We start from the raw sequence: 13,874 nt of genomic DNA on the forward strand, positions 1-13,874 counted from the left end.
CTTCATCTAGATTTCTGCTTCTACTTGGATAAGCTGGTATGAATGTAACATGTGGTTGCTGTCACACACTCACATTTTCATTTCAATCCCTGAAGTTCATCCTTTATTTGTAATGTAACTTTCTGAAATTGGATGAGAAATACTCAGCTTCCTCTTTTGAGGTATCTTTACCTGAGATGGAGGAGACTGTTTGATTTGTGTAATGAAAGCAGTACTTCTCCCAAAAACTGATTTGTATTCATGCATTGCTAAGCCAGACCCACCAGTGCGTCCTTGCTTTTGGTTGTGATGTCAGGAGGACTAGAAGGAAAAAAAAAACAAAAAAAACTTAGAGAATAATCAGAAAGCTGTTCAGGTTGAAATGAGTTTCCCCACTCTTCACGCTGCTGCTGCCTTCGACTGATACCCCAAACACGCATAGAGTTGAGATGTGCTTTGGTTTTGCTTTGGAGGGAAAGTCATATCAGATAACCAGCTCTGCCTTTCATTTCTAGACCGGTTCACACTTATCTACATAATTCTCAGTTATATTTCTCTTTCAGGTCCACAGCCTCTGAATTTGAGGCTTTGCCACTTGTGAACATGCAGCATTGTAGTAAACATGTTTGTCTTGATGTTGCTGCTGCCACAAATCTACAACTATTAAAAGACGTACTATCCTCAATACAGACATGAGTTATGTTGGTGTCTGTTTTGAAAAATTCTCTGTAATTTCTTCACCATTGTAACCCTTATTACCCAACATGAAAGTGTTAAACAAATAAAGTCTGACTGATTGATATCTAAATCATTTTTGAGTATATTTGGTTTAAACTTGATGATGCCAAGAGGATGAAACTTGAATACTGAAGAAGAGGAATCAATAAAAACAAGTATTTTATGGTAACATGGAAGACAAAATAATATTATAGCAATGCTGCTGCATGTTTTGGACTTTGGTGCCCTCTAATAACACCCTGTCTTGTCTCTGAGCTCCTTGCAGCCAGTAAAAGTCAGTCTAATGTTGTGCATTGTTACTTTCTTTCTTTTCCCTCACCTTCCAAGCTAATGTCCTCTTGCATTATCTTCTGAATCTTCTGAAGCTATAGTGTCCATTCAAAATGGTCATTGTGTCGATATGCAGTTGCCACATAGTTGGAATAAAAATTTGTGAAGTGTGGTTTCCCAGCCTTGGGACCCTACAGGGCAGTGGGTTTCAAGAATGTGCAGAATAAGGCTAGAACCTATCCCACCAATTAGCAGTCAAGAGGAAGAATGCACCCTGGACAGGTCACTAGGCTATCATGGGGTCAATACAGAGACAAACAACTGCTCACACTCACTCCTCGGCAGATTTTAGAGACCAACTAACCTAACAGTTCTTTTTTGCCACTGTTTTATTATAAACTTACAAGTTACCAAGGTCTCACTCATCACCTCTAGGTGTCATGGTCCCTGAGTTTTTGGTTCTATTACAGTCTGTTCAGTTTCTGTTTTTCATTGTCTCCGGGTTGTTTACTGTTTTATTTTTAGCTTATTCTTGTCTCTGCTCTCTTCTGTTCACTTCCTGTTCATTGCACCTGGTTTCTTTTGCTGATTGCTTCACCTGCTGCTTGTTTTGCAATTAGTTCTTTGTGCAAATAGACTCTGGATTTTCAACTCACTATTGCTGGATCATTTTCAAGTTTTTCAAGTCAAGTTTCCTTGTCTATTTGCCATCTGTCAGTATATTCAGAGAACTGTTCTCTAAGGCCACGGTGAAACAAAGTAACACAAAACAAGTTACCAATAAAATAATGATAACATAAAGAACAAATTTAGTTAGAATTTCATTAGACCAAGTCATGGAATACAAGTGAGTCAATAAATAGGACAAGTACAAACCAAAAACTAGGTTTTAATGTCATTCCTTGTTCTCTGTGTGTAAAGGAATATATGAAGCAGATGACATGGGAAGACCCAAATGCAGGATTGATGAATGTTTAATATTAAAAAAGAAAAGACACAACTGTAGTTTACACAAATAAATATCTGACCAGATTGGCAAGAATAAACACATACAATAAACTGGGAATGACGACGACTAAAAAAAGACCTGGAGCAATGAGCATACACAGAGAGGCTGATAACGAGACGAGAAGCAGGTGAGACAATTAATGACTGCAAAAGCAGTCAGAACACAAATGGGGAAACATGTCTGCAAAATGAAACAGCAAACAACACAGCTCAAAACCTGACAAAAGATGCGAAACTAAACAGATCACAGAACAAAACACCCAGCCCAAATCCACAGATCATGACACTGTTTTGCTTTATATACCAGGATTATTAGTTGTTTCTTACTTGAGTTTCATTATGAAACACCCCGGTATTATTACTTATCTGTGTCTCCTCTGTCGCTGTTCCGGGTTCATTTCCTTGCCTCATCCTGTCTGGATTATGACACTAAGATGGCTTCACCTTTAACAAAAATATTAGATTTTCAAAGTGGGTTTCTTTGGAAGAAAGATACAAATGGAAAATAAAGAGGGCAGGCAATAGCCAACATTTATCTATTGTGTGTTTTATCCAGGCATAGGTTTTACAAGGGACCGTTCCTACACCAGTAAGGCTTGACAATGAGAAAGAGTTATTTATACAGCACAAGCTCTAATTTAGCCATTTTCCACCGGCAACACACATAAAAAATGGTAGACTTAATCAGGGCACGTCCTAGGTCAAGCAAACGGACGACAAAGCTTTTAGCATGTTAACTCGAAAGCAGACAGAGACAGTTAAACACCCTCTAGTCTAACTGGGAAGACTTTTTCCTAATGGATGTGCCGCACCGTACAGGTTGCGTTTACATCTACTCTTCTTATTAGCCTGTGTTTCACTTGCATCCAGATAAATCAGTAAACAAATTACATTTAATTCCATTTTGTCTTAGTAATACAACGCTGCTGGGTTTGTCCTCAGAGTCTGAAGTGAGACATTTGAGCTCGTGTTTGGTCTGCTTTATTGGGGCATTGTAAGTCCACTGGCATAGTGGGCCACAGCCATTAGACCTGCTGGCTTGCTAAATTGGAAACTTGGTTGTGGTGTTGTGCTACAGCTATTAGAGTTGAACAAGTGATGCTTTATCGCTGCATCGTTGTGCATCATATCTTTGTGCTGTGTTCTAATTCTGTCTGATGCAGAGGAGCCTTCAAGCTCTGTCACACTAATTAGATTGTTCAAGTCATTTGTTTCTACCCAGATCTTTGCTGGGAGGATGGGACATGGTGACATGAGGAGGAAGAAGAATAAGAAACAGGCAGGTTGAGATGCTAGATAAGTGTCACGGGGCCCTGCAGCATTGGTTTGCCTCAGAAGCCTTTTCTGCACAGAGTAGCTTTACTTTTAAGTCATTACTTTTTTTTTGTGGTTGTTTAGTTTTCTTGGTTTATTTGCAGAGCAAAGAGCCGTAGCTGTTCTATGTTCTGTGCAGACATGCAAAGAAAAATCATAGGAGAATATTTTATCTAATTGTAGGCTTTCCGAGTAGTTCTTTTTATAATATGAGAAATATGACATAGAAACATGCTTTATTCTTGCACCAAATTGCAATTCATTGGGGGTTTTGCCAATATTGCAAACCATATAGATTAACAGTGATTCTGCTGTTTCATTCTTTTTAGGTTTATGAGTCTTGATCATTACAGCGGTGTGGCTCACTTTCTACAGTTTAAATTGTTCTCAATTTGTAAAATGCAGTCAGTGAAACCTCATTTTAGCTGTAGGCGTATCCAGTAATTAAAGGATTAATTTGGTAATCTAAATTGTCTCGTGTCTTTTTCTTCCTCCTTCCTCCAATTATTTCCTAACTTCTATTTCAAAGATTTAAGAATGCCTCTTTTCCTTTTTCTCCCTGCATTGCTGGTTCTTCCCCTGCTTGCTCTGAGCTCCATAATCAACTTGCGTCAGGATAACCTCGTTTCCGGCTTAGCATAAGGGGACGACAAATCCAGGAGCGTGTGCGTGCCTTGGATAGAAAAACCAGAGTCTGAGCCTCAGCCTGAGCCCACGGCTGCCCCCCCTGACAGCGCTGCATGTCTTCTGCTCCTTTCAGGACCGTTTGTAGTTATTCATTTAAATGTGTTTTAATCTCTGGGCTCTTTTGTGCAACATCATGCACTGAAGTGCCAAACAGGTGATGCTCTGAAGAGAATTTACACTGCAAACCTTTGCCACAGCAAAGCATTTTGGGTTGTCTTCGTGAAGCGAGCCACATCTGTCAGGTGTCTGCAAAGGCTGCACAGCAGTTCTTTCAGGTTTGGTCTTCCACAAAACATTCAGAAATGTCTTTTCCTTTTCAAGGACTTGGATATTAGACATGTCTTGTGGTTGAGTAATGCTGAATGTACACCAGGCTGCAGGACAGTATTCAGGATGTTATGCAAGTTTTTGAATGATTTTTCTGCTGTTTTGAACATTATAAATAATTTCTAGACACAGCACCCAAAGAGAAGCTCATTTGTAACTCATAATGTGACTTGATCGTTGCTTTCCTCCACATTTGAATTATGTATATTCAGTTGGAACTGAGCTTTCATCTCTTAATGAAATGCTTGATGGTCATGATTAGACTTCTTTTACAAAAAGCATCTGAACACTCGCATACTTAACTTGCAATGCTCTAAAATCAGTAATTAAAATGTATAATAAGATAGATGTAACATTAGTAAAATACTCAAGTTAGTGCAACTGAACACAGCAAAGGGTACAGGGTTTATTAAAATGCAGCAACCAGTGATTAGACCACGGCGCATAACTAAATAATCGGCTGGCACTTGAGATATGAATGTGATTATTTCTCACAATAATCATAATCTAAGAATAGGCTTCAGATCCCACGTTTGACCCTGCAACTGTTTAAAATGCAATGAGGATTTGTCTCACACTTGTTACTTTACACAAAACTCCTATTCTCGGCTGCTCATCTCACAGAGCATCACTGTCAGACGTTAACCCACACACATTCGCACAAACATGCACATTTACACAGACAAATATACTCACACATATGCCGCCGGTCTCGTTTTCACTCAGCTTTCAAAATGTCAGCTATTTTACACTGACAGGAACTTAAAATGGTCTCATAGGTTTCAAGGCAAATGTGCCTTTTAAAGACAGCATTGCCTACAAAGTAAGCTGAAACGAAGGTACTGGGGAGTGTCATGCTGGTGCCAATGGTAAACAGCACAAAGTCGCTTCCCTGCCTAGATCCCCCCGCTGAGGCGTATCTTCAAATAGATGACAAGAAATATTAATAAATAGGATTCAACAAACCGGAATAAGCAGATGTGTAAGCTCCTGTTCAAAGGTGTAAAGCTCATTAATTGTGTTGCTCTGAACCATATTTACACAACTCCCAACTTTTCCTTCTTTTGACAAACTATTTAGTGAGATTAAAAAAAAGCAGCATTTAGTCATCCAAAGAGCTGCCTGTTTGAAAACTGCCTTCAAAAGCTGCTGACATAAATCATCTCCTCTCAAAGCTGAAGATGTGACCCATGCTTCAGGAGTGCAGCTGTCATTGAAATACTCTCATCAGGAGCCCTAGAAAGAAGCAGCATGTCATTAGTATCCTGTATGGATATATGCAAACAGATGTAGAGCCCTGCATCACTGTTTATGCTTAACAGACACTTTTGTGTTCAATTAAATGGAAGTAGATTGGATTGCCATCACATGTGGCATGGGTGAGACTAATATGCATTTTCACCCACATCCTCTCTGGCCCATCTTCTCCTTCTGTCCTTCATTCTGATTTTTTTTTTTTTGCCGTTTTTTAAGCCTTTCTGCATCCCACCAGTGTTTAAACATGATGTGATGAAGTTTAGTTTTCCGTGGGTGCCAGCTCTCCCCACATGTTTATTTAATGCACAAAGCTGTTTCCACTCAGGTGCACGTACAGCAGCTGACAGTAATTGATTGTTTTCCAGTCCAACCTTAATGACCGGCAGTATTGCATAGGTTTTGAAATAGTTCTTGCTGGGCTCTTGTGTTGTTTTTTTTCCCCTAATATTTCTGTCAAAGCCTGCTTTTTGCATGCATAACCCTGCATCTCTCATTGATTGAGAGAAAGACAAAGCTGTTTGTGAGCAGTTTTTTTTCCTTGTGTGCATACTTGCCGTGTTTATTTTGCATACGTATGCATGATTTCTTAAATGTTACTTTGTTTGTGTGTGCGTCCTGTATATAAAAGCATCTGTGTGTGTGTGTGTGTGTGTGTGTGTGTGTGTGGGTGTGTGTGTGTGGGTGTGTGTGCTTGACACAGAATGAGTGTCTGTGGCTGAAGGAGTGCTTGCTGAAGCATGGTTGTCTCACTGAAAAATTTACTCTGCACCCCAGACACGTGGAGGGCTAAATATTTGTCATCTGAGGACAAACATAAATCAGTTAGGCGTTCTTCACGTTATATATGAAGGTGGAAGGAGCATATTTTTTCCTCTCTTGCACATCCCATTTTTGCTTCATTTCATGTGTTTGATAGCTCCCAGTGTAAACATTGTCATAGTTTTATTGATGTTATTTCCCAGATCAACTGCACAAACATCCAAATTAGAGTAACTACTTAATAATGACTCACAATGGTCCAAATTAGAGTAACTACTTAATAATGACTCACAATGGTCTTAAGGCTTGAAAACCATTTGAACACTGGGAAGGAAAAACTTCAGCCATCAAAGTGGCTGAGAGGTCAGATGTTTGGCCTTGTTTTTAAAGGTTACTAAACTTGAACTTGTATAAGACTGTGGATGGTAACTTTAATTCAATTAATTTCAGAGAACATTGTAATGCACTAATGGTGTCATAAAAATTGTTATAGCTGCTGTTCATCACTGTGATGTAAATTATGCCCAGAGATTGTTCAATGATGCTTTCCTTCAGGGACATGATGTTGTTAAAGAAAAAAAAAAGAGGGAAAGAAAAGGAGAGATGTAATTGGCTCTAAAGGGCACATGATGTGTTGATGCCATGAGGGAGAAGCACAAAAGAGGGTTATTTGCTCCCCAGCTTTGGCTTTCCACCCTGCTGACATCCTTGCATTGTGACTGTGGTAAATGGTAAATGGACTGGACTTATAAAGCTCTTTTCTCATCTTTTTGACAACTCAGTGCTTTACACTGAGTCACATTTACCCACTCCTCAGAGCCATCGCAGAAAAACTGCATGCTGGTCACACACAAACCACATGTGTGAATCACATGTGCTTTTGAAATGCGTCTGAGTCACATATGTTTCCTATGTTTTTGCATGAAAAATTACATTTAATTCACATGTAAACTTCATGTAAATTACATGTGGTTTTTACACATGTGGTTCACATGTTTTTTCATATGTAGTTCCCATGTGAATTAAACGTCAGTCACGTGGGATTTACAAATGAATATATATGAACTACAGATGTTGTACAGATGTGGTCGACATGTGATGGCACATTTAACACGTTTTTTTTCTTTTTGTAAACATTTCTATGGCACTTTCAATTCAGTGTAATATCGGTGTATGAGGTGTTGCTTAGTGACAAATACAGTGATATGTGTGTGAGACAGCGCGGGCTCTGTCTGGACACATGGGTAGGGGTCAAGTGGGCTTTAAACCACCAACCCTTTTACTATTAGATGACCATTTTTCCTACTGAACCACATATGGTTCTGCAGTTCTGTCTATCAATCCTGCAAGAGTGGAAAAAAAAGGAAAGAAGGTTGTACTTTACAAATGCTTATAAGACTTGTGGAGGATATATAAGCCTCATGCTTTTGGAAATTTGTCTCTAAATGAGACTTGATATTTGCATGTGTATGAAAAAGCATACAGTAAGTGATACCAGAGCACAAATCAATATCAAGAATTGTAGACTGAAAAACTGGAACCTTTCTGAAAACACGTGCATGTAAAGTGACTACAGTCATACCGGTTTGACTTTTTTTTCACCGTTCTCTATCTTTATGCGAGTGTTTTTGACTGTGTCATCACCCCTTCATCACATCCTCCTCCTGTAGACGTGATCAGCCCCAGACATGAAAGCTGACGTGGTCAGCTGGACAGATGAGACGTGGGGGTCTGTGTGCAGCAGGAAATCTGTCCTGGGCATCATGGCTCAACACACTGACAGCTGGTGCACTCTTGTTCTGTGTCTCTGCAAAGAATAGCAGCTGCAGCCAAATATGAGGTCACAACCTTGCGTGTTTCTAAGAATAAGAATTATTCTCTAAGATTCATTTTATGTAAGAGTTTGCAGCCGTGCAGGAGGCCTTTGTCCGCACCGACAGTGCATCTGGCATATTGTATCAATTAAATCATCTTCACTGGCTGTACGATCAACCAGGGAGACATTTAGCTTCTCGTGTTGTTTGCTTGTGCATGTACACAATAATCTGCCGATGACCTCAGATGCAGTTTACAATTAATCGTGACCTCAGCTGATCCCGCTCAGAGGAATCTAATGCAGTGTCCATAGTGCAGCTGTACGTCTATTTGATTTGTGCGTTGACCCGCAATAAGTCTGTTAAGTGTGTGCGCCTGTGTGCATGCTGACTTTGAAGTATGCTGCATTGTGACAATAATCTAAGCCAATTTAGTACCTATCAGTCCTCCATTATGGCTTTGACATAAAGCAGAGCGTGACTGGAATGCCCTCCCATAAAATGCAAATTTCCTTTCAAAGAAATTACGTGTTTAACCTCATTAACCTAAGGAACATGTGCTAAAATGGACGATTTACCTCCGCCTCTTTGGATGCAAACACGCACCCACACAAACGCAAATTGGGAACATCATCAAAAGTTGGAAGTTCATATTGAATGTGATCCCTAGCAAATGAGAAGCAGCAGCGAGTTAACAGCATCAAGTCATTCTTACAACTTGCCGCACTTCTCAGGTGGTTTTGGTTTCGCCCTCAGTTTGAACATCATCTGTCCTTTATGAGATGATTAACCCAGCAGGTGTGAGGTGGGTCTCACCCACAGTTTTACTGAGCTGTCGTCTTCTTTCTGCAAGAGGGTACACGGGCCCACCCAGCCCGCTAATGGCCATGGTCACAAAGCTGGAAGCCAGCCCATTAGAAGACGCCGCCATCATTAGGACCACCACGTTTTCAAACAACCTGACCTACTGGTCCCCTCACTGTTTATTAGCAAAGTTTTGGCTCTGCTTTAGAGTAATTATAGTCACTATTCCTGATGAACTGTGGCCTTTCCATGAGACAAGAAACACACACTTGCATAAGCACTAAATAACGTCAGACGGTTGTGTTTCCATAAATAGATAGCTGCCATATTTTTTTTCTCTGCAGCTGTGTGCAATAATGAAGTGAAATGTGCTCGGAAAAATGGCAAAAATGGTAAAGTGTCAGCAAGTGATGTATGTCGTTCATTGGACACAGAACATTTAGTTTTCATTAAGAGTTAAACGCACACGGAACATTAATGGGGTTCAGCGACAGCAGCGCCGGCGTGCCTCACTCTGGCTCATCCTGATGAATTAGCAACGTTCCGCACTCGGGTAAAAGGAAGAAAGGCATTCATATAATATGCAGCAGGGGAGGAGCTGACACATAATGTCTTCATCAAAAGATTGGTATTTATGACACAACTTAATATTATCCCTGGCCTGGGCTTCAGGAAGCTCTAAGGATGAACAAAGGCTGAGTGGGGGAGGGAAGGATGAGAGAAAAGAAAGGTCAGCATGAGTGTTGCCATTTCATTATAAGAGACGTGGACTCCCATCCTCTCCTTCTGCACAGGGAGTGATGGAGAAGGTTGTTAATGTCTGGCCTGTCAGCCATATTGGATTCACGGCAGTAAATTAATATTACACTCCTTTTAAAGGGGTTTTATTTTGGGATTTACTGATCTCCCCTGAGTGTTGCCGGTGTAAAGAGGTTATTTCCCTCGTTCTGCTCTGTTCCATGTCCTCTTGCTATCTCTCCTACTTGGCTAATATGTTTAGAGAGTGAGAGAGAGAGAGAGAGAAACAGTGTTCATGGAGGAAGGATGTGTGCGCCGTAGGCTCTTTCGTGTCATCCAGAGTTTGTTTTGAACATTTCTCATGAAGCACAGAAGTCTGTTGTAAAAAGTAAGGTTGTCCATGCAAAGGCAGCTCCAGAATCCCTGCGCAGCGAAGACGTATAGTCCCTCCTGCCCCCTTCCACATCTTCTGTTTTTTCAGGACAGATTCTGAAGGAGTAACCAAACAGAAGTACACAGGAAGTGATTTTCTTTCAACAGGCTGTTTAGCTGTCAGTCATCTGTAACCTCTGTGCCTCTTGCTCTGTCATGCTTAATGTGGGCAGAGTTAGAGTCCCGGTTGAAGAGCAGTAAAACACAGTGTGAAGTGGTTGAGTCGCTGAAGCAGGATTTATGGCTGCCGGTCCATCAGCGGTGATGTTAAAGGGGCTGTGATTAAGAGCTGGAGTAAAGACAGTAAAGGACTCCGTTACCCCCCCCCCCCCCCCCCCCCCGCCTTGACCTAGCCAAGAGCATACAAGGCAGCTCCGTCTGCCTCGTTCGCTGTCCGTCTGTCTGTCGTTCTGGTCTACATGCTTATGCAGAGGATGCTGAATCTCTGCATTAGAAATTTGTCATATTTTCTCTCTCTAATCAAACAAGCAAAAAAGCTTCTTCTTTTTTTTTTATCCCTGTTCTGTTTCTAAAATCTCTTTTTATCCCTGTTTTCCAAGGTTCAGAGCATTCTGATACAGCAGCAGTTCCCGCTGCTTTCTCCGATCTCTTACCTCACTTCCTGGTGGAGCCGGAGGATGAGTACATCGTAAAGAACAAGCCGGTGACTCTGACCTGCCGCTCGACCCCTGCCACACAGATTTACTTCAAGTGCAACGGCGAGTGGGTTCACCAAGACGACCACTTGATTGAGCGGACTGTTGATCCAGCCACAGGTACCTTAAACAAACTGGCTTTTTTTTTTTCATGTAGAAAATTAATTCGTGTTCACTTTCGACTCGAATCGACCGCTTCAGGGCATTTTTCTTCCACCAGATATTAAAGTTGTTTTCACCTGTTTTGAGGGCATTGCCTGATATAAAAGTGCACCTTCACAGATGCATTATTTAAAGTGTTTGTGTGGTGAAGCTAAGGTGTGTGATTTTCCCAGTGATTACTGTGCTCCATCAGACTCTTGGCTCATCCTCCAGCCTATTTAGCCTGCCAGTCTCATAATAAGCACATTAGTTTCAGCCTCAGAAATCTTCTCAATCACCTTGGAGACCTGTTTGTTTTTTTCTCTCTGTCGTGCTGCAATCCCCCTCCTCCGCACGTCAGCGTCATAAACATGTATGATACTGATGTGGTGTGATTCAGAAGCGATCTGCAAAATCAATCCACCCATTCACAGCCTCACTGATTGGGAATGAGAAACGTAAGAATGACAGGTTTTTCTGGGCCGACGAGGAGCACATGCACCTAAAATGCGCACACACATTTGCAGATATTTGCATAACAAACATATCTAAGATGGAATATTGAGTAGCAACTGATATCTACACAAAAAGATCCCTTTCTGCGCACATTTTCATATAGTACACACAAAAGTTGGAGAATTTTAAACTTTAATTCAACGTCTTTGTTCTGGACAATCAGGTTGCAGCTGCACTGTCTTAGTCTCATTTGTGCCACTACTGCGTGTGTGTATGTGTGTGTGTCATTTGACCATAGGTGAAAGAAGAGCTGAATACACCTCACATAGTGTTTGTAGCCCCCCCCCCCCATGTCGTGGCTTACAACCTCGCTGTCACCTACACGGTCTTCTGTTTGATTTGTTTTCCCTCGTGGCTGAAGCACAGTTCAGGATGCTGGAGTCAGACTCCTGTCAATAACAGCAGTAAAAGAATGACAAAGTAGTAGCAGCAATACAAACACACGCAAGTGCATTTCTGAATAGGTCTCAGCAGTGGTAAATTTTCGTCCTCTGTGTTTTCATTAACACCTTCACCCACTTTGTGCAGTCGTGATGTGTCACAAATTGATGTTTGACTTTACAAGCAGTAGAAGCAAAATCATCATCCTTTTATTTGTGTTCTGGGAGCATGAAAGATGCATAACAGATTAGAGAAAAACTCAACGCTGCTGTGAAACGCTGGTTTGAAAAGTGCGTTTTTCTGGTGTGTCTATGAGTTGCACCGTTCATGCAACTTCGTGGCATCACAACGTGCAGGAGGGAAATGACAAAAGTGAAGTGCACTGCTGCCAGCAGACAATTTATTAAAATAATTCCATCTAAAATGCAAGTGAAATTGAAATTAATACAAGGACTCTGGAGATTATAAAGTGGCCTCTAGAAATCTAAACAAGCCAGCTGAGCTTGAAATGCATTTTTAAAATTCATACTCCTTGAAGCAGCGAGGAGAAGCTTCCCTCTCTCTGTTGGTCTCTTTTAATATGTACAGACATGAAAATGAAGGTTTACATTTTGGCTTAGCTTTTGTTCAGTAAATAATGACTATGTAAAATACTAGTTGGCCTCATTTTAGGATGCATCTTTATTTTTTCTTCTTTGAGATGGAAAATTCTATCAATTCAGAGAGGATGGGAGTTCTTTTTCACACAACTATATACATTAGAGCGTTTCTCCCTTACCCATGTGACCTTGTAAAATTAGAAAATCTAGAGAAAATGAACTGAGAAAAGGGTTTGTGATTGATAGATTTGTAATCTTTTCTTCCTGTACCTCCCAGATATCTGATAGGGGGATAAGGCTGACAATCTGTAACTTTCTCTTAATGTTCAATATTAGTTTGAAATTATTGATGACCAACGTTTTTCTGCAAATCCAACAGATTTTTCTTTATTAAATTATTGGGCTCACCTTTTTGATTTGGCTGGAAGCCATGTGAAGCCATGTCTCCACAGCAGTTCTTTGTTTCCCTCTGCAACCGTCAGATTGATGACAATGGATGATTACAGAAATGCATTCAGTCAAGTGTTCGATGTTAAGCACCTCAAAATAAACAACTGTTGCTGTTTAACCCAAGTTGGGTGAAAATAATGGAAACAATGGGAACACAGTAATGAATATGTACAAGATTTAAATTATGCAGAGGCTTCCGGGAGAGCTTTATGTTCAGGCGTGCACCGCGACTTTGCAAGTCACGCACACACATATTTGTGCACGATAGCGCAGAGTACAAGTGTTACTGCCAAAAACATTCTGCTACTACCTTATGCGGCAGAAACAATCAGAAATATCTCGTATAGGGAAGGGTTTGTTCTTTTAACAGCCACAAAAATGCAAGAGAATGAAATAGTTGCCGCTTGGATGGTTCATAGCACAAAGCAAACACGGCAGACTGCAGTCCACAGTGCAGAAAGAAACACAACAGATCACTTGCATGGTTTGTAAAAATGAATTTATTTAATAAAAAAAAAAAAAGGCTGAAAAATTTATCCTATTCTTTTTATTTCAGCAACAGCAGGAATTGTCTAGAAAATTAAAAGAAAATCTCTGATAGTTCAGTCCAAGATGCCCGAATGTCAGTTATGCAGACGATTTTGCGAAGTCACTGCAGTCAGCTGGAATAAATGTGATGATATAATAACTGTCACGGCTACTCATGCTGCAGTTTTATTAGTGAGACTTGTCGCACTTTTGCTTTTTTGCTGTTTTTCTCAATTATTTTTTACATATTCCAACTGCGCAACTTACTGCAGCTCTGTCAATGTCACTCTGGTCTAAAAAAATGTGGAATTATCCCGAGTTTTATTTAGTACTGCATCTCAAGGACCTTCACTTCACTATGAGGATGGGGGGGGGGGGACGTTTCACACCACCTTCAAGATGGAAAAGTTCTGTTGGACTCAACATATCTGAGGTAACAGTTGTGAGTCATAACCTGCCTCTAACAGCGAGTTGGT

The 13,874-nt window shown here is 40.6% G+C and overlaps 1 protein-coding gene across 1 annotated transcript in view; it reads left to right on the forward strand.

Moving 5' to 3' along the window:
• Nucleotides 1-13,874, forward strand: part of unc5a (unc-5 netrin receptor A) — a gene marked incomplete at both ends in the record, with an annotated part of 146,068 nt that overhangs the window by 67,957 nt on the left and 64,237 nt on the right. The window contains one exon of the mRNA XM_079249520.1: nt 10,688-10,903. Coding sequence (XP_079105646.1) covers nt 10,688-10,903 — 216 coding nt within the window. The remainder of the gene's footprint in view (nt 1-10,687; nt 10,904-13,874) is intronic.

The sequence above is a fragment of the Telmatherina bonti genome (genome assembly GCF_933228915.1).
Source record: "Telmatherina bonti genome assembly, chromosome: 12".
NCBI lineage: Eukaryota > Metazoa > Chordata > Actinopteri > Atheriniformes > Telmatherinidae > Telmatherina > Telmatherina bonti.